Source organism: Helicoverpa armigera, chromosome 21 (genome assembly GCF_030705265.1).
Source record: "Helicoverpa armigera isolate CAAS_96S chromosome 21, ASM3070526v1, whole genome shotgun sequence".
In the NCBI taxonomy this organism is placed as follows: Eukaryota; Metazoa; Arthropoda; class Insecta; order Lepidoptera; family Noctuidae; genus Helicoverpa; species Helicoverpa armigera.
This window is the reverse complement of record NC_087140.1, coordinates 3,673,780-3,694,619: the sequence shown is the minus strand read 5'-3', so window position 1 is coordinate 3,694,619 and position 20,840 is coordinate 3,673,780. Positions and strand designations below refer to the sequence as shown.

The 20,840-nt window shown below is 36.2% G+C and overlaps 3 protein-coding genes across 3 annotated transcripts; 1 reads left to right on the top strand and 2 right to left on the bottom strand.

The window, feature by feature from the left end:
• Positions 1-336: 336 nt before the first annotated feature.
• LOC110374291 (KRAB-A domain-containing protein 2) lies at positions 337-1,640 on the bottom strand. Its single transcript, XM_021331950.3, has 2 exons — positions 1,466-1,640; positions 337-1,364 (listed from the first exon to the last, which is right to left on the bottom strand). The coding sequence occupies exons 1-2, from the start codon at positions 1,572-1,574 to the stop codon at positions 376-378; spliced, it is 1,098 nt and encodes a 365-aa protein (XP_021187625.3). The 5' UTR covers positions 1,575-1,640; the 3' UTR covers positions 337-375.
• A 725-nt stretch (positions 1,641-2,365) lies between these two features.
• On the bottom strand, positions 2,366-18,766 carry LOC135118347 (histone-lysine N-methyltransferase, H3 lysine-36 specific-like). The gene is made up of 14 exons (XM_064040126.1): positions 18,256-18,766; positions 17,062-18,123; positions 16,195-16,337; positions 11,331-15,844; positions 10,941-11,071; positions 9,848-9,929; positions 9,073-9,221; positions 8,739-8,834; positions 8,429-8,627; positions 7,825-7,973; positions 5,033-5,189; positions 4,514-4,613; positions 3,844-3,954; positions 2,366-3,280 (listed from the first exon to the last, which is right to left on the bottom strand). Exons 2-14 carry the CDS (start codon positions 17,930-17,932, stop codon positions 2,927-2,929), a joined length of 7,056 nt encoding a protein of 2,351 aa, XP_063896196.1. The 5' UTR covers positions 17,933-18,123; positions 18,256-18,766; the 3' UTR covers positions 2,366-2,926.
• Positions 18,767-19,510: 744 nt separating this feature from the next.
• LOC135118348 (ER membrane protein complex subunit 6-like) lies at positions 19,511-20,508 on the top strand. The gene is made up of 2 exons (XM_064040128.1): positions 19,511-19,728; positions 20,175-20,508. The coding sequence occupies exons 1-2, from the start codon at positions 19,593-19,595 to the stop codon at positions 20,381-20,383; spliced, it is 345 nt and encodes a 114-aa protein (XP_063896198.1). The 5' UTR covers positions 19,511-19,592; the 3' UTR covers positions 20,384-20,508.
• The last annotated feature ends 332 nt before the right edge of the window (positions 20,509-20,840 follow it).

Sequence of the window (20,840 nt, the reverse complement as noted above, 5' to 3'; positions counted from 1 at the left end):
CCAACAGCATAAAGTCTTGGCAAATACTTAACAAACAGAATAAACTATATAAAACACTACTAAACGCAAGAATTCCTATCCGCATCTGTCCACAAACTCGTTCTATTCAATCAACCATCTCATTGAATTAACCTTGTAATCGATCGCCTAGCCGGTTGGCAGAACGGCGGCAGCCAGTCATTGGCCTACATGCCGTGACGTAGCGACGCGAAGACGGGAACCAATGAGCGTTAAGCTAGAGTGGCCATGATATGAGAACTTAAGAAAACTGTCCCAATTATTTTGAAGAATAAAAAAAATGGGTAATTGTTTGATTTATTTTAATGATACAACTATTCTAACAAAATATGCTATTCTTAAGTCTAAAAATACAAATTAAGTTTCTTCATCCGAACTTAAGCCTGGGACATCATCGGAAGATTCAACTTTCGGCTCGACTTTTAAACTACCTTCAGGCGATAATAAAGCTGCAGGATTGGAAACACTCAAACTAACTTTAGGATCACACCCAAATAAACTCTTGTAAGGAGTTTTCCCTAACGCCCGATGATTAGAATCATTCGTTTCAAATTGTACGATAAAACAGCCGACCGACCATCTTGTAGAATTAGTCTGTAGCATCCAAGAGTGTAATAATTCCTCCACTTCTCTATTATTTCCTTTCGCCAACGTGTTTTTATGAACAATTCTACACTCAGGCCATACAGATGCTATTTCTTCTTTTAACTTCTCTGCAAAGTCATGACGATTATCCACTTGGAGAATAGTCGGTGCGCCAAATGTCAAAAATATCTTCATTAATTCAATAAGTACTTCAGAAGTTTCATTTGTTTTTAAAGGCCGTAGATGTAAAAACTTTGTAGCGTCATCCTGGTAATTGAGAACGAATTGGTAATCCCCATCAGGACAGATTTGGTAATCGATCAAATCAAATAGTCCCCTTATGTTGAATTTCAGCGCGTAATTTTGCCGCGCTAAAACATCTTTATTTACAGAATTTCGTTTTGTATGGCATTTGGGACATAAAGAAACGAATAATTCGACAGCTCTTTTAGGTATGTAATATTTAGTTTTTATGCAATGAAGCATTTTATCTCTACCGCCGTGCTCAGAAGATCTATGTATTTCAGTCAAAAAATCGTAGTACTGTTCTCTAGGCAAGATTCTGATTACCGTCTCTTCTGGCGAAGATCTTTTAAATATTAATTGATCTTCGCCCTCGACCGTTATAACTTCGTACTTGTTCATCCAATAATATTCCATGGCTGTCCTTCTTAGGCCCGAATGAAAGGTGTCCATACCGTTTTTGATCTCATTTACAACCTCGTCGATTCTTGCTTGAGTCCAAGGCCTTTTCTGGGAACCTAAAAATGAACATTTTATGAGACTAGTTTTGTGGCTAAAATATCATGGACACATTACTATCAAGGATAAAAAAAGTATCTAAGCACTGAAATAAAGTTACCTTGATGTGTTTCATTATGTTCTTCAACTGCAGTGTCGAATGCTTCTCTAAAATCTGGCTCTGAGGGTTCTGTTTGAGCCAATCGTATCGTATAATCGGGTTCGTCCATATTAATACAATATTCTCTAGCAAGCAATGATAAACTACAAACTATGCGGGCGCCATGTTCGCAGAAGCGCCACCAACGGTGAGAATCGGAACTACGTTTAAATGTCATGGCGGCGCGAGCTCGGCCATTAGAATCTGACAGATTTTCAATTGAATTACTAAATAAGATTTAGGCCGATTATTAAATGAAACAGTAGTGATGTAAATTGTAATTTTTTATTGCTGTGAATTTTAATGCAAGCCTCAAAGCTTTACTAATATAAAGAAAATGTATTTTGAGACGTTTAAGGGCGCAGCTGCAAAAGCAATTGCTGATGGCGCCAATTGCACACTGGTACAAAAATTACTTCTATCATTATTATTTACGTATCTACTGCACACAGTAGCTATATACTAAGATCACCAGTGCAGCGATCTTTGGTCAATGTTCTTAGATATAATAAAAAAAACAACATTCTCTATATAAAAATGCGATTTATTTCGAGCGCATCTTTCTGCTTCGAAGCTTTTTTAATAATTATTTCAGTAGCACAGACCTATTTTTATTTATTTCAATACTTTTATCATTATGTGCTTATATTTTTATTTTATTTTGGGATGGGCTTCCAGTTTTTACATGGAGTGACCGTCTATATGACCTCAACCATTCTGACCATTAGAATGCTGTAATGTCTCGTCTGTGGGATAGTGCTTCCAAAAGGATGCAGCGATTGTCGTTTTTTTTTTTTGTAAAAATAGCAGATTTGGGATCAATGTAGGGCTTTGGGATAAAACCAGTGAAAACAGAAACTGAAGTATATTTTAATATTTTATTCAACTTAATCCTTAATTCTGTCTCGACAAAACCTCCACTTTTTCCTTCGGGTAACAAATATATATATTTAAAACTACGCATTACAAACTTAGAAAATTCCTACAATTTCGCATCACAGAATCACTTTTTTTCACACAATCTAAATCTAGCGGTTATAAACGGAAAATTTTGGCATTTCGATAATACGTTAATAATAACACAATGAATGAACACTTTATTACAGTAATATGAACTTTATGAACCTAAGAATAAAGGCGTTATTTGCATCAGAATACGTGTACCTGACTTCGTAAGGCTAATACATAATATATGCTGGGCTACATACTAATATTTACAATAACACAATCTTTGATAAAACTGCTTGAGATGTTGATACATTTCGCGTGCGATCTGAGTTCGAAAGTTACGAAAACACACGAAAATTGTGCGAATTACGACTTAATATTTTTAACAGTTCTATATTTAGTCAGACCATATCATCTCAGTATTTACGCGTTTGCTTTTCCCTCAAAATCGCAGCGAAACCACCACAAAAACGCTCAATCACCAACATCAGTTTTTTCTTCCAACTTAGTTTTTTTCACACTGGGCGATTCTGAACCGTCACACACATTTTCTTCAGTAGAGAAACTTACACGTTTTCTTTTTAAGGCTTTAGGATTCCTTTCGTATTCCGAACTCATGCTTCTAGAAGATTCGTCGCTGGAAATGCCGTTGGTAGCATTTCGTATGATGAGTAGGTCCTTTTCAATTTCGGTCAATTCTCTCGGCTTCGGCGGTCGGCCTATGGGACGTTTCGGCTTATTTTTCGTCGAAGGCGATTCCTCTGTTGTTTTTCTTTTCTTGTATGTCCTTTTGCCGGGTATTTTTGGTTTCTTCGATTGAGATTCGTCCTGGAAATAGAGGGATTTGTATTAGTTTTCGTGAAGAAGGATAGAGGGACTCAAAAAGTAATAGTTGATTAATTTTTGATGTTGTAATACTATCGCTACATTATGATTACTCGATATAGAGGTTTTAGAACTATATTATTTCTTCATCATAATAAAATACGTCTATCGAAATGAAAATAAATTTTAACTGTTTTTTTCAAGGTACATTAAAGTAGCCTTCAAAGACTGATGTATCTAAATGTTTCCATATGTGATACTGATGCACTGTTCTGAAAAGTAAAACTTTATGGGCCAGGCTAATACCCCGTGTTGCGGTTTCGTTTCGCAAAAACGACGTCACATCGCAATGCAAAGCGTATGTTAGTTATTACCGAACAAAACGACTGAAGCTAGCGCGAACTTTTTTTGGGGAATTTGAAAATTGCAAAAGCAAACACATAAAAAGAGTGGCCTGCCCTGGGGGCAGGGCGCCGCTCGTCAACTTTTCCTTGTGGAAATCATCTTCTCACCACTACTACAAAGGTTCTTACAGAATGTACATAATAAAGGTATATAGCTCCCACCTGCTTAGGTTTAGCCCCGATGTAGCCGGCGCATCGCGTGGCGCCGCACATGCAGCGCTTCTTCTCGATGCCCGCGCACTCCAGGTTGTAGTTAAACGTTACTTCACTGTTCTGTAATATCATTAACAGAATTAATAGGTTTCGTTATCGTTAATCGTACCAGCCTGTTGCCGTCCATTCAAATGATAGTTTGGTTACGAAAAAACTACTCAAAACCGTCTCGTTCTGGTGGATAAGTTATTAGACTGTATGTTTTTCTTCACAGAGTTAGATCAAAACCCTATATTTTATCATAACTTACTAATATGATAAAGCTGTGTGTGTTGTTTGAACCTGTCCGTCTGTGTCTGTGTCTAAATTTGAAAAATATTTCCGTGTTTTAGACAGCCGCCCATTTATCGAGGATGTGTAATGTTAAGATATTTACTGAATAAAAGCCAAGCGTGTATGGAATGATACATTTAAAAATAAACATGCAATATTAGGGCTTAAATCGATCACATATTTAACTAAAATGGGTACATACTTATTCATACACTACAGATGGCTATATGGTGGGTATCATCACTGTAAGGCCAATAGGAGCGGAGCACCAATGAAGAATGTTTCAAAATCGGGAGATTTTTAGGACGTGGGTGGAAGTTAGTAATATATAATAAAGTCCACTTACAGCAGGTATATCATACAAGGCGAAGAGTCCGACGCGTACATCGCCGAGCACCGTCCATTTCTGGGTCTCGCAGTTTGGCTCGCAACAGTGGTTCATGAACCTGCACAATAGAAATAGAAATCATTTATCTGCAAATAATGTATGTTACAAATATGGTAAGGTATTGACGACAAATATAGGTGTTATTACAAAAATAATCGAATGCGTATTTTTTTATGTGACAAAAGTCTGTATGCTTAGTTTTATGTGAATATTGGCCTTAATAACCTAGGTTGTAGCGAAAAATATTCACTGAAATAATTAAGCTATATAATTAAACCAATTTAATTTAATCGTAAATCTGATATATTAACGCACAATTGTCAAGAGCGTCGTTCTGTTTTATTAACAATTCGACTTCATCCACATTCAATATCAATATTGCAATTTTAAAAATGTTATGAATTCAGTTTTTTTTTATAGCAAAAAACTAATTTTGCAATTCTAATTAACACCAACTCTCATCGCCAACCAACATACCTAGCAAGATTCCCTTTAGGTCCGGCGTCGATCATCCTCTCCTTATCCAGCGTCAAAAAGTAGAAGTTCTCGTCTCGTATCTCGTGCTTCCTGCGCATGCGTCGTCTGAACTCCTCCTCGTCTATCAGTTCTCCTACGTACTCTATTACGAATTGGCCTGGAATGTAGAAAATAGAGTAATTAATAGGTAAGTATCATGGGGGAAGGAAAAATAAAAAAGTAGTGAATGTGACATAATACTCAATAGTCAAAAACTAGAATTTATAAATCAGACAGTTTTCCTGGGAATCACTCTTGACAAAAAACTACAATGGGGACCCCACATAACATCTCTTGCGGGTCGTCTTAGCTCGGCCGCCTATGCTATTAGAAAGATGAGGCAGCTAGCGGACGTAGAAACAGCTAGACTGGTATATTTTAGTTACTTCCACAGCATCATGTCGTACGGCATTCTGCTGTGGGGACGAGCTGCTGACATTGAATGCATATTTATCTTACAAAAGCGAGCTGTCAGAGCTATGTACAACTTACGTGGTCGTGAATCTCTTAGGGAACTGTTTAAAAAAATTAATATCATGACCGTACCTTGCCAATTTATTTATGAAAATATCATGTATGTTAGGAAAAACTTACATTTGTTTGATAAAATATGTGATAGACATAATTATAACACTAGAAATAAAAATAAGTTAGCTATCCCGCAGTTTAGATTATCTAAAGTACATACATCTTTCATGGGATATTGTGTCAAATGTTATAATAAAATACCAGACAACATTCTGGAATTGAATGACTTGCGGTTTAAAACTCATATAAAAGCCACACTTTGTAAGCAAGCATATTATAAATTAGAAGATTACATTCAAGATAAAAATGCTTGGAAACATGCTGGTCCTGCTCCATAGGACATACTGACAATATCTAATTAATTAACAAATCTAGACACACGGCAGTGTGTCCGCCAAGTTCGAGCAAAAAAGCGACACACCGGCCGTGGGTTATATTACACGAACCATTTCGGGCCAAATTCGACCCCCCTATAACTCAAAATCTATTTTGTTTACGCATATCAAATTTCTAGTATCTGTTGAGACCCCCTCACTTATCTAAAATACAAAATTTCATTAATATACCTATTGTAGGTCTTGAGATATTGACGTCAGAAAATCGCTATTTTTACTATACACTCACTGACTGACTCACTCACTCATCAAAAACCTAGACCACTTCCAATGGTCGTATTGACTTGAAATTTGGCATGGAGGTAGGTCTTTATGTCAAAGTAAAGGAAAAAATCGGAAAATGGCCAAGTGTGAGTCGGTTTCAAAATAATGAAGGTGTAAATTTATATCCCTAAGGAACTAAAACGAACTAAATTTATCTATATTTATATATCTTCGAATGGTCGTACCGATCTGAAATTCGTTACAAAGGTTTGAGTCAAAGTAAAGTAAAAATCTGAAAACGGCCAAGTGTGAGTCACTTTCGATAATAACGCATGTGTAACTATGATCCACGAACATAATATATGATAACATGTCATGTCAGTCAGTTGGTAAATCTAGTCCATTTAGTTATTCTAGATCACTTCTTTGTAAGAAGCATAGTGCATATTCAAAAATCTGACAGATAGTATAAATGAGACATTTCCTTAACTAACTTAATCATAAAGAAAAAAAATAAACAACCTTACAAAAATAAATGAAATCCCACCCAAAACAAAAATGTGAAAGACTGCCAAGTTCGATGATATGGGAATGCTTCGCCTATAAAAGAAGTGAGATCTGAATAAGTACCAAGTTCCATACACATACCTCAGTTAAAAATAGTTACTTTTTAATAATGTTACTTGGCAAGTTTTAATAGAAAATTAAATACTTGATTCCTTGCGTTTAGTAGTTTTTTTAACAAGGTGTGTCAAAACTTGCCAAGTAACATTATTAAAAGTAACTATTTTTATGTATAGGTACTTATTCAGATCTCACTTCTTTATAATCCATATCTGGCTCTTCCATTCTTGTTTTTAATTAAACCTAACCAGCAAATAAAATTGTTTTCATCTTTTGATTATTTGTTTGTAACTTTGTACCAAAATATAAACCAATTTGTAAATGTGAACACCATGTAGCATTTTAATTGTCACTTTATCCTCATTTGTCTTTGCGATTCTACATGATCTTCGCATGCTTTTACTGTATGTATCAATACATACAAACTGTAATACTATATTATTTTTAAAAAGAGTAACCATGGAGTTTCTTGCCCGTTCTTCTCCATAGGAAGCTACTTTTGGAATGGGCAACTAGAATCAAACTTAGTTATAATTTTGACGTTCATAAGTGCTTGTAAAGGCCTAAATGAAATAAATGATTTGACTTTGACTTTGAAAATGAGCGGAGATGCTATAAAGTAGGTAGGTCAGACACCTTCTTGTAGGGCAAGTTACGGTTACAGTAGGCATGATCAAAATGATCAGCTACTAATAACTGTTTCTTGTCAAATTAAGACCAATCAGTTTAGTGTAGACCAATCTTCGATAGATTCGGTGATCTGGTATTCCAAAAAGGGCGGTTTCCAAACAAGGCGTATGAGGGCAGAGCTAGTTACGTCCCTCATCCCCTGAACACTCGTTATGATATTTCTGCTAGTGATTTGAAATAGATAGATACACTTTAATAGGTACACATTTTTTTTTCATTTTGCTCTAGGGCTGACTATTTTATCGTTTAAAATTAAAAAAAGTTTTATAAAAAATAACTTTTAAATTTCTTATACCAATATAACAATCGTACCTGCTTTAATATCCTCCAGTGTCTTAAGTCCCCAGCCTCTGCTGGGCGTCCTGTACGGCACGAGCTTGGGGTACTGTCGCTTCTCGAAGGCGCGGTTGTTGCAGCGGTCACCCGCACGACATGTGGGACCGCACTCTGTTAGTAGCATTCTGGAATGGAGGATATTGATGTTATGGATAAAATCTTTACTAATAATATAAATGTAAAAATGACACTGTCTGTCAGTCCAGCTTTCAAAACTGTGGAATTGATTTAAATGAAAGGAGCATGCGTTTTGTTGTCCCTTCCTTTTATGGCATTATATTCCATCTTACGGCAAATAAATTCAGTCCTAGCGCCTGGCTTGGTCATTGACGTTGAAGTGAATGCAACAGAATAGCCATTTTTATCTATTCGTAGTTTTGTTAACTAGAGACAGAAATTTGACATTTAGTTATAGGGTGCGAAATGATGGGTCAAAATTCTATGATAAGAAAAACAGATATAATATTGGGAACGGCCGTAAGTGCTCGTTTTGTGCGAGTTTTACACTTATTTCCTATCCTATCCTAATCCTAGCAAGTTATGTGCTGACTGTAAATAATGAGGATTCCTACAAACTCACCGGTTAAGACAGTGCGAGTACAGCCCGCACACGTCTTCATCGTTCGGGTTACACTCGCACTGCGTCAGTGAACTCTCAGGGTCCTCCAGCCGCCGCCCGCACAGAGATCCACAAGGTTTGTTCACTTTTAGTTTGACGTAGTGGGGAGGTAGCAGGGAAGAAGCGATGTCTAGTGATTCCTCCTCGTTTGGTTGGGCCGCTGTAATCATAAAAAATAAATATAGTTGAATATAAAAGTTCGAGTTTGAGTTTTGAGTTTATATTAACTGGCTGCACCAGCAAGCAGTGTGTACAACGAATTTGTACTTACATTTTAATATTTCGCAAGCCCTCTGGGCATGTTCCATTGCGGTTGTAAATGCTGCGTCTATCTTAGACTTTTGGTATGAAATACGTCCGGAATCACCTGAAATCAGACCAAACACGTTAAGCCACGGGTCGGTTATCGGTTAACATCTTTGGCACTCATTACGGGCAGTCAGAAGCCAGCCAACCGGAGGAGGTCAGATAGGCAGTCGCTATATGTAAAACACTGGTATCCAGCTGCATCTAGTTAGACTAGAAGCTGGCCCCCACATATTCGGGAAAAGCTAGGCAGATGATGATGATACAGAAGTTAATTTAAATTAAATAATTTTGCTTACCTTCTTGGAACGGGAATACACGTCCTCTATTGACCCAGTAATGGTCGTATTGTCCAAAGAAACGCACTACAAACTCTCCCAGGTTGTGTTTGACAGCCATTATGTTCTCTGGTATTTCTGAAGGGTGCAGGACTATGCCGGGCCACCATCTATAAAAATAAATGTTTTGTTTACAATACATATTACATAACATACACAGCTTAGAACAAACATTGATCAGGGGCGGCGATTAACGCTCATTCCTTCTCTGTTTGAAGAGACATGTGTCATGTAGTGGGACAACAAAAATGCTAATGATGACAATAGACGAGCGAATTGAGACGCTACTAATGAATAAATCCGCGAGACAAACATAGTGTACACTGCATAATAGGTTATCTAAATATATAAAACTCAAAGGTGACTGACTGACTGACATAGTGATCTATCAACGCACAGCTGAAACCACTGGACGGATCGGGCTGAAATTTGGCATGCAGGTAGATGTTATGACGTAGGCATCCGCTAAGAAAGGATTTTGATCAATTCTACCCCCAAGGGGATAAAATAGGGGATGAAAGTTTGTATGAAACTTTGTCAATTTTAAACCAATCGGACTGAGACTTTGCATGCATAAAGCTACTATGGCGTAGGCAACCCTTAAGAAAGGATTTTGATAAATTCCATCCCTAAGGGGATAAAATAGGGGATGAAAGTTTGCATACTTCTTAACGCGAGCGAAGCCGCGGGCAAAAGCTAGTACATACATATAAGTGGCAATCTTGGTAAAACTAACCTGTAATGTCCCAGTTTGACCCACACCATTTCTCCGTACAAGGGCAAACGTCCCGTCTCACAGTCCTCGCACATGTAACCACCTAGAAAAAAATAAACATAGCTTTTTTAGAAATACCTTTTTATCGACTTGTGTAGTACTTGCCAAACTTATTGGCGGCTTGAAACCTGGGCGATTAATTAAAAAATATACAAAACGCAGCTAAAAGTCATGTTAGAAAATACCAATAACAAATTGCGAGCGAACCTTTCTAAACTATCCGCGGATTTGAACCGTTTTTCAGCGAGCACATGTTAGCTGTTTCTCGCGTCATAACGTACACATTATTTTTTTGGTCGCTGACAAATGTGCGCGAACAGTTTGGTAGGAATCTCGGCAGTAGACACAGGATATAAAGAGTACATGCAAGAAGATACAATTTGTTATCTCTTCAGTACTACTACAAGTTCCATAATTATTTAGACACACATTACTGCATGCAAGTAAAAACCTCGTCGGAATATAATTTATTTTCATAATTACGGTACATACAGACAAATGTCTTCAATTCATGCGTATTTTTTACCAACGCATTTACATTCAAAAGCATATACATATTTCAGATTTGAATACAATTGTATACCGTAACTATGTATGCATATGTTTGACTGATCTACAAGTGGGCTAGTTACGCGTCCCAGTTTTCTCAATGTCAAGGTCAAGGGTACTGATCCTATTCATGTAAATGTTCCTATGTTTTTTATGACGTCATCAACTCTGAGTATATTTAGTTAGTCCAAAAGGCAACTTTTAAGAGCGTATATTGAATTCTCGTTTCAGTTTCAGTTACTTTTTGCGCAAAAAGGGGTTGCAATTATTTTTGACAAACTTGGCGTGGTCGGGTAAAAAGTAATTCGGGAAAAATTATTTTGACCGACAATATTTTCAACTAATATTTTTCAATTTCTTATTTCCTGCGCCTGATCTCTCTCCAGTTGAGTCGGATTGCCGTCTCATTGAGCTACGAGAGCAATGATATAGGTAGTGTATTATGTCCTTGAAAACAGTACAACATTATTAATATCAAAGCACTAAAATATGTACAAAATCTTACCTTCAGGCGGTTTAATATTAAGGCACTCAGCATGGAAGGAGGTGGGACAGTACTCGCAGCAGATCAGAGAGCCGCCCAGAGCGCAGATGAAACACCAGCCTGTGTTCACGTGGCACGGGACTTTGCCGGGCCTGGAGAAAAGTTATATTGAAATTATTTCTTCAAGCAAGTAAGAAGGATAATGGTGGTTTATCAAGGAAATACAGAAGGGGTAACTTAAAGACTTAAGGCTGTTTCCAATATGTTATCTGTCTGTTGTTTTGGTAACTAGAAATAGGAATTTTAATTATTTAAAAAACTACTTTTCTAGTGATATTTGATTAGTCAGAACAAAACTGTATCAGGCAGAGACTAGACATTTAAAATAATAAAAAAACAACTACCACTCACGTATGCTCGTAATGTCTTGGACATATAATATGCGACGCCGTCAAAATCTGCGTTCCGGCCGGCAGACATCTTGTGAACGAGTGATAAGTCGCGGGACATCGCACACAGCGGGCCAACTTATCACCGCTAAACCTCGTTTTACATCCCCTAGGATCATCAGACACACAAGTATGACAAACATGTCTAGGACACGTCAAAGCCTCAAAATACTCATTAATCTTCTTATTAGTTTTCGACGGCTCACCCCCATTAAACTGTGTCTGAGGCCAATGCTCCAAACACTGCAAATGATAGTACTTATGACAATGAGCCACATGACACCTCTGTCGTAACGTAGCCTCATTTTTAGAAACGGCCGATTTACAAACGAAACAAACGGGAGTGTCATATTTTTGACAGTTCTTGCATTTGAAATTGGAATAGTCCATTTCGGAATTCGAACGACGCGGTTTTAGTTTGACGTCGATTATTTCACATTTGCCTGGAACTGTGTCGCTCCAATCGCAGCCGTCGTCGCTCGAATATGAATCGTAATCGATTTTCTCTGATTCAAGCAGTTCTTTCATTTTTGCTTCTATTTGTGCTTCTAAAGTCTCAGCGTCAACTGCAAGTGTTTCTGGTTCGATAATTTCTTCCATTGAAGCGTTCTCTTCAGACACATCTTGGGATTTATCATCATGGTTATCAAAATCGTCAGAGTTTTTAGGTTTACGTACTAACTTTTTCTTCTTCTTTCTCCCTCTGGTTGGAGCTGGAGTTTCAACCTCTACAACTTCTTTATTAACGCAATCAACGTGGAACATACCATTGCAGCCTTTACATTTGACAAGGTTGCCAGTCATCTCACACATTTCGCATACTTTCTCTCTGATCAGACCTTTGAAAACATTCGGTTTGGGCTTCGCTAACTCTTGGAAGTAAAGTTCCACCTCATCAATGTCATTTACTTCGTGAATCGGCTCAGAATCTACTCCATTTTCATCAGATTTACGTTTATCATTAAAGATAGAGAATACTTCTAACTCCTCTTCAATATCAGAATATTCCTCATTGTAATAAGGTTTTATTACCTTTCTCCTAGGTTTATCTTTTGTTGCCACATCATCGTCAGTATCTTTTTCCGTACCTGTTTCTTCTTTCTCAGTTTTAACTTTACGTTTAATCTTTTTGGGTTGTTGTGTCGCATCTTTAAGGCCTTTAACTAATCCAGATTGTTCTATGTCGTCGTTCTTCTTAATTTCAGATTTACCTTCCTCTTCGTACAACCAAGTTTTATATAAATATGAAATTATTTCATCCTGCGTTAATTGTGGATTTTCTTCAATCAAACTGTCTTGCCTTACTTCCATGTATTTAACGAATTCTGGATCTTCAAGTGCATTTTCCTTTTTGGGAGGAAATTTCTTTTTACGTTTGCTTAAAGATACTTCACTGCCTTCAGAAGTAATGGAGATTGTATCTGCTTCTTCTTCTTTGATTTTAACTTCATCTTTGAAAATGTTTTCTTTCCTTGATTTGGATCGTAATTTACATCTAATTAGAGGTGCCTCGCTGTCTTCCGAGTCAATAGATTCTCTGTCAAAATCATCCTTAGTATTGGCAGTTTCTTTTTCCTGTGGGAAATTTACTTGTATAGCATTGGAGGGATCTATTGGCTTTGGGTTGTCCTTATTTTCCTTATCCTGTTCTTTACTAATCGCCGTTGCTACTTCAGTGTCATTTTTATTAATTTGTGTATCTATGCTAATATTATTATCTTTAACTTCTGAATTTGAAGTAGATCCTAAAGCGATTTCTGTTTCATTAGTCTGCAGATCATTCTGAACTACTTTAGGAGTTATACTTCTTTCGGATTTGCTATTATTATTTGTCAATTCCTCATCGGTATTACTCATTTGGTCATCTTGGGAACTCTCATCTTCTATATACCTCTTTCTTTCTGCTCTCTGCCTGAGTAAGAATCTTTGCATGAAGGTTTTACTGTTAGAGGTATTTTTCTGCGATTTCTTATGTTTTGGTTGTTCAACTTTCTTATCCTTCTGTTTCGGCGCAGGATCCAAATTCAAACCTTTAACCAAAGTAGATTCGCGTAAATCGTCGTTTTTTTTATCATCAGTTTTCGCATTCTCTTCGTAAACCCAAGTTTTGTGTAAATACGCTACAATCTCATCTTGAGTCAATTCTGGATTTTCATCCATTATAGCGTCTTGTCTTAATTCTAGATATTTTAGAAATTCTGGGTTCTCTAAAGGATTTCCTGCAGTTTTATCTTGTCTTGAACGTAATCTACGTTTTTCAGATTTTGATGAAGCTGTACTGTCTTCTGAATGTACAGAGATAGTGTCTAAATCACCGTTTACATCGTGAAACCCATTTTCTACTATGGTTGCTGGCATAGGACTAGGTAAATGCAATTCTTTGCCATTTTCCATATCAATCTCTTTAACGTTAACATGCCCATTCATAGAAACATTTTTAATACTATCAACAACATCGCGATTATGAACTTCATTGTAACGATCATTTATTTTACTCACGTTATTTTTATCATTAAATTGATTATTGCTTTCTTTATTACTCCTTTTTGTTGCAAAGTTATCATGATTATCATTATCAAGATTATTTTTCAGATATTTCGAGATTTTATTCGATTTCTTAGACTTTTTAGCAGACTTAGCGGTTTTATCTGGTACAGAATCTTTATCAGTACTATTTTTCCTTGATATTTCCAATTCCATACTTTCATTAATCAGACTACCTTCAGACAGGCTGTCTGATTCAGTACTGCAATCAGGTTTATAGTCACTGTCTGTATCAATATCAACAGACATGAAACTAGGCTCAGTGCTTACAGCAGTTGAATCATTTGTTAATTCATCCTGTAAATCTGCTGAGATATTTTCAGCATTACTAGTACTCATATTGTCCTCACTTTCATAATTTGCCATCAGTTTACTGTCTAAAGCATCTTGACTATATGAATCTTCATATACTTGACTAATTGGTAGATTTTGGACACCTTGACTATCTGGATCCTCATATACTTGACTGATTGGTAAATCTTGGGCATCTTGACTATATGAATCTTCATATACTTGACTGATTGGTAGATCTGTAGTATCTATATTTGGGCTTTTATCAGTAATTTCATTACTCTGTTCTATGACCTCGTTCACAGTTTCCTTTGGAACAACTTCTTTCTCAATTCTAGCGGCTTCAGACGAATTATCTTCGTTTTCTTGGGGTTTTGTTGCCTCAATTTCTGTGTTTTTGCTTTCTTGGCTATTTTCGTCATAGGAATCTTCATAAACTTGACTCATTGGTTCATCTGTATTCTCTGCACTATTAACTTCAAATGTCTTTTCAGTTACATTTTCGTTTGCCTTTGGTAAAGGCTGTGTTTCTAGAGTAGTACTAATAGTGCCTAAATTCAGTTTCTCAGTTTCTAGTACTTGTGCTAACATTTTTGTTAGTTTAAGTTTCCTGTCTTGGCTATCGTCGCTAAATAAATCTTCAAATACAGGACTTTCTGGTTCAGATTCCGAATCTTCAGTAGTATCATCTTGAGTCAGTTGTGTCTCATTTATTTTTGTCACATTTGGTAGAGGTTCTTCAATTTCAGTCTTATTATTGACTGGATCAATTGTACTTAAAAAACTTTTACTGTCTTGACTGTTATCATCTGTATGCTCACTTTCAGAATCATGTGTACCATTTAATGTCGTTACTGTTTCTTTTGGGCTTTCTTTATCAGAAATCTCTTCACTTGATTTTGTTTCCTCATTCTTTTCAGTCACAGCAATGTCACTAATTTCAGTACAATTCTGAACATTTAAATTCTTAGAACTATCAGTATCCGTAGAGTTTTGATCAGAATCTGTCACTTCTACAACGTTATTAGTGTAATCATGTTCATTTTGAGAAGATAAATTAGGAGATTCGTTTAACGATTTTCTTAAACTATAAGGCTTATTTATTTTCGTTAATGACAAATTTTTCTTTTTTTTCTTAGATCTAGTTTCTTTAGTATCTTTTTTCTCTTCTAATTTTAATTGAGGAACTTGGGTTTTGGATTGGGTTTTTTCTGGAGTTTTAGATTTAGCTTTCTGAAGCCACCTGTCCATATGAGATTGCCTTTGTATTTTCGTGATGCCTGTCTTAGCCGCCATATTGTCTAGGCAAGCTGTAACTACTTCAAAAACATCCAAAGACTTATTCCTTGTCCTATTTCTGGAACGTTCGGCAGTATCCGTCTTACCATCGTCCTCTGAAAAAAGTGTATCATATAGACTCTCGCTCAAAGATACGTCACTGTCAGTTCTACTGATTTTCCCGCTCTTTTGCTGTTTAACTTGAGCTCTAGACTTTTCTAGCATCTCATTGAAGATATCTATCCTCAACCTCTTTGGTTCTCGAAGCAGCATTTCTGCTTCTTCCACGGAGTTGTTCCATAAGGCTTGTTTCTTTTCTGATACGAAGAAGGCTGCATACAATCTGGGGTCTTTTTTCTTATCCTGGAAAAGGAGACATTATTTTGTTAGTTTAATTTAAATTACGCAAATAAGCATTTTCACATGATGATGACACACAAACTCAACTACATACTTTCAAGCAGTGAGAAAATTTTCGCATTAAAATTAATTAGAAAAATCAATTTAGTTCATTTTGGATTTATTTAATGCTTATAGCCATGTCAAACTTAACAGACAGACATATTCTGCTGTGGAATTTGTTGCGCTACTTATTCTTCCCAGTAAAAACACATAATATGTACTGATGAAGGGTGGGCTTTTTGGCTGTTTTTTGTGATTTATCAGCCTAATTTGAATAACTTCTCAGTTCACCTAACGATTTATGAACATACCTCAGGTGTGAAATTCTCCCTTGTATTCTCAAACTCGAGCTGACCCGAGTACTTGCGGAGCATGGTGTCCACTATCCAGCCGCGACGTCCATTGTCTCCGAAGAATGTTACGTGTATGACGTCACGCTCTATGCGGCCAAACACTAGAACAGGTATGTGAGAAGCTTAGACCTAATACTAGTACAGGGGCATACGAAGGATTTTTATGGGCCATCGAGGTTACTAGAACAGACATATAAGAAAGATTTTAATGGACAGTTAATGAAGGTATGAGACATTTTTGGACTTGATTGCTGTAATCATAAAAAATGGGACATTTAAATCTAATCAAAATAGCACACAAGAGATGGAACAATGTTTTGTTCTTTTTTCTTTTGTCGTTTTTTTTCATTTGTAAAGGCATGCATCCTTTTTTTATTTTTGCAATTTTGATAAGGTACCTCATTATGAAATTGATGATTAAAATATCTAAAGATTTATGTATTTATGCATTATTTTTGAACATTAAATAAATGTACATTAGCACAGCACAGCAGATATTGTAAATAAGTGATAACTAAACTAAATGAAATCTCTGTATTATGTAATGATAAGTCATTTGACACATATAGTTTATATAGATAACATTACTAGGGATGTAGAATTGTAGATGAATTCATTATCAAACCAAATTCAAAACAAAGCAACATAAATTAATAAATTACCTATAATCAGATATTTTATTATTTTTCCTTATTTTTAGTAAAAACAAGGTGAATTTGAATTGGTATATGAACAACAAAATATTATATAGCAATAATAATTCCTAGTTATACCCAATCATCATTGCAAGATTTTAATTAGACTCATTTTTTTTTGTATACTTACACTTCTTTTTGACAAACACTCCATTGGAGGGATCCCTAGTGACAATACACGGCCAGAATGGAAAAGTACCCATTCTTGCCCAGGCTAGGTCTCCAACCTGATAGGCACATTTGGCTTCTAATTCAAACAACTCACTCTTTGAAGGAGTTTTAGTCTCTCTATGGTCTTTTTTCTTCTTTTTACTATCAAAATCCAGAGTTTTCACCACAGAGGAATTATCTATATATCCATTCTGTTGCTTAGCTGATCCCAAACTATACCGTTCAGAGGACCGCTCCAAAATATTATTTAAATGTGTACTGGAAGACTTGCTTGCGCTTTTGACTGGTGAAAACATGTTCTTGATAAACATGACATTCTCATCCGCTTCCCGCTTCTGAATTAAATCCTTTCTGATATAAACTTTAGGAAATTTCTTAGCAGGAGATGGGCTAGTTTTCTTAACTTCCTCAGTGGCAAAACGGCTCAATGATATGTTCTCTTGATATATACTCTCAATCTGGTTCTCCAAAAAAGTTTCAACGCCAACTATTTTTGGCTGTTCAGATCTTAATGGAGAATTTGATGCGTGCATCTTATAAACAGGGGACTGGGTCTTCATTGGTGACTTTTCAGCCAGCGGTGACTTTATTTCCGGAGTCACTTTCTTGGTATCCGAATGCTCAATCTCAGATTTAAGACGGCGAGCCCTTCCATAGCGACTGGTGCTCGTGCCATCCCCTGTAGAAACCGGTGAAGTCACTCTGGCAGTCAAATTAGTTTCAAGTTCACGTTCAATGAGGGACCTTTTCTTTGGTTTTGACTTAACTGTCAGTGGACTACCTGACACTTTCAAGTCCTCAGAACTCATATTATCCTCAGACTCCTCCATTGCAATATGTCTCGAATAATCTAGACCCCTTTAGACGCGTCTGACGTAACAAAATAGAACATCGCAAGTATCGCCCCAAATCACTAATATTTTATTTAAATCCCATATTTTTCAGCAAACAACAATACGAAATGTGACGAGACACCAATATTTACACGTTACACTCCTCCCCAAGCGTTTCACTTGGTTTTCTGAAACAAAAGAATCAAAATGAAGTTTCGTTTTTCTAATGAAATAGGTTAATTCAATATTTGAATACAATATCATGTTTTAGAAGTGGAAATGGAAAATTTTATGAATTAAATCATAAAATGTCGACTCACCTCCGCGTTATTCCGTTTAGTGGCGTCAGTGATTGCAATTTGCACAAGACAAATCGTCAGATTGGCGGTCTCCTTGGTGCATAATTGAGCCACAGTCCATCGGAAACTTAATATCCTTTTTTACACACCGATGTGTCCCGATAGAAATGTTCTAACACCAGTTTCAGGAAGTTTTTATGCCACAGAAACAGGAATATTAACTATAATTGTCAGCGCTCAAATATCATTCGAGCAAAGTCCTAATTTGTTACGAGAAAGCACCCAGTAACACAGTCAAACACGCGCCATCATAACTTCATACATCGAAAGGAGCTGAACCAGCCCACAGTTAACATCACTGCGCTTTCCACACACGTTATCACTAATTATCTCACGAATAAAAGTATAAACACTGATTATAATCTATTATTTTTAAAATTATAAATGAAAATAAGTTCCGCCACAGAAATACCGACGCTCAGTGCCGCGAAAACACATGAATATATCGAGTCTGTGTGCGTGAGAATACAACGAGAATTTTTGTATGGAAACACACACATATGCAAGTTTTCACACAGTTCAATGGCTTCGCTTATCACAAACTGTTTTACCGACGCTTTCAAAATAGTTCGTTTTTAGGGGTCCGTATTAGTGTTTGTGTATAAAAAATATTTCACAAATAGTACAATGAAAATCCAGTTAGTTATTTCTGGGAGCTGGGAAAACATTTGCAATAAAACGATTTTTCCTCGCATACAAACAGATAATAGAACAATCCAATTATCTGCCTTTCCCACTTCCAATATTCTTATTCTCACTGATTTTTTTTTTTTAATAGCATCCTGATTATTTTCAATAGAGCATTATATACGGAGAACTTATTACTAATTATTTATAGAGATGGATCACAATGAGCATGACATAATAATCGTTATATTATGTACGGAACCGTTTAATAAATCGCAATATTTATTTATTTTGATTTACCAAATGTCAGAAAAAAGTCTATGGTTTATTAACGGAAAACAGATTTAGAAAATTAAAAACCTTCTTGATTATAATTCGCTTTTTTATTTATTATATGAAATAAGTTAATTGTAAGCAAATAACAATAAAATCTACTTCACTCTCACAGAGAAACACACTGAAAATGATTGAAATTAGATTTAATAAAAATCCCGCCAACAACCCCACCCATCAAACGATAGACAAGATCAGCTGCGGATAGTCACTGTCAATAAAAAATGTCAATGTCGGTAAAGTGTCATCTGTGTCATGCGTAAACGTCAAAACTTCGGAAGTGATTTGTGAATTATCACCACGAAATTGATAGTTAAAATTACAAATTAAAGTAAAAGATGTCGGTGGCCAAAGTGACTAAAGATCAAAACAAGTCCGAGCCGGTAGCGTACAGCGATGCTGCTCTAAGAAACAATGCTGTGGTCGTGGAATATTGTAGAACTTCTATGGCTGCGTTGTCGGGCTCCACTGCAGGTAATTCATTATACATTACAACCTCCTTTAGTGCTCGTGTTAAGTTTTTAATAGTTGTTACTTTCCACTCCATATAGTTTGGTAAATCAACGAAATTACGTGATATCTTCTATCTAAAATATACTTTATAAAAGTGACAATTCAAAACATTTGGTGCTTTCTATAATCAATACATATTGTTAAGTATTCTTTAAATAGGAATTATGAACTTTGATAATATAGGATCCAATTTATAGGTAAGGGCAGTAGTTTCACTTGTACCCAATAGGGACTATTTTGCTCACCCAAATAAAAAGTGGCCTATAGCCTTCCTCGCTTAATTAACACAAAATTTTTCAAACGGGATCAGTATTTCCTTAAAATCAAGCAACAAACAAACTCCAATTTTATTGGTATAAGCTTTAGTTATAAAGATCACACATTAATACAAACAATCTCAATTCCAGGTGTCCTAGGCCTCACAGGTCTCTACGGGTTTGCGTTCTACGTGTTTGCAGTCGTCAGCCTCTGGGTGATGTTCATGTTGAAGACTGGACCTAATTGGAGCAAATATTACGTGTCAAGACAGAGTCTACTAACACACGGCTTCTTTGGAGCGCTCTTCACTTACGTGTTATTTTGGACTTTTATTTATGGGATGGTTCATGTATATTAGAGTTAAGTTAGTTTGTAAGTCTTATAGATGAATTGTGAGAGGTTTACTTTATGTATGATAGGAAGAGATGGACTGCAATGTAATCTTATATTTAATTAAAATTTAAACAAGTATAAGCAAGAGCAAACTCCTTTCTTATACACTGGATTTAACCTAATAGGCAGTGTGGCATTTGTATGCTAACAAAACTCTTCATGTATTTTACTAGCATCCTACACTAACCAAATGACCAAATGTGTATCGGACACGAAAGACATTACTCAGACAAAAGTGTATCAAGCTGAGTCAAGCAATAGGCCAAATATTAAACTAGCTGTTCCATACAGTTTCAACCACATCCCAAGGGAACGCCCGCACTTGCATAAACAGTAACCTATGTCCTTTCTTAGGCTGTAGACTATGTGTGTACCAAAATTTCGTTTAAATGTGTTCTGTAGTTTTGGCGTGAAAGCCAGAT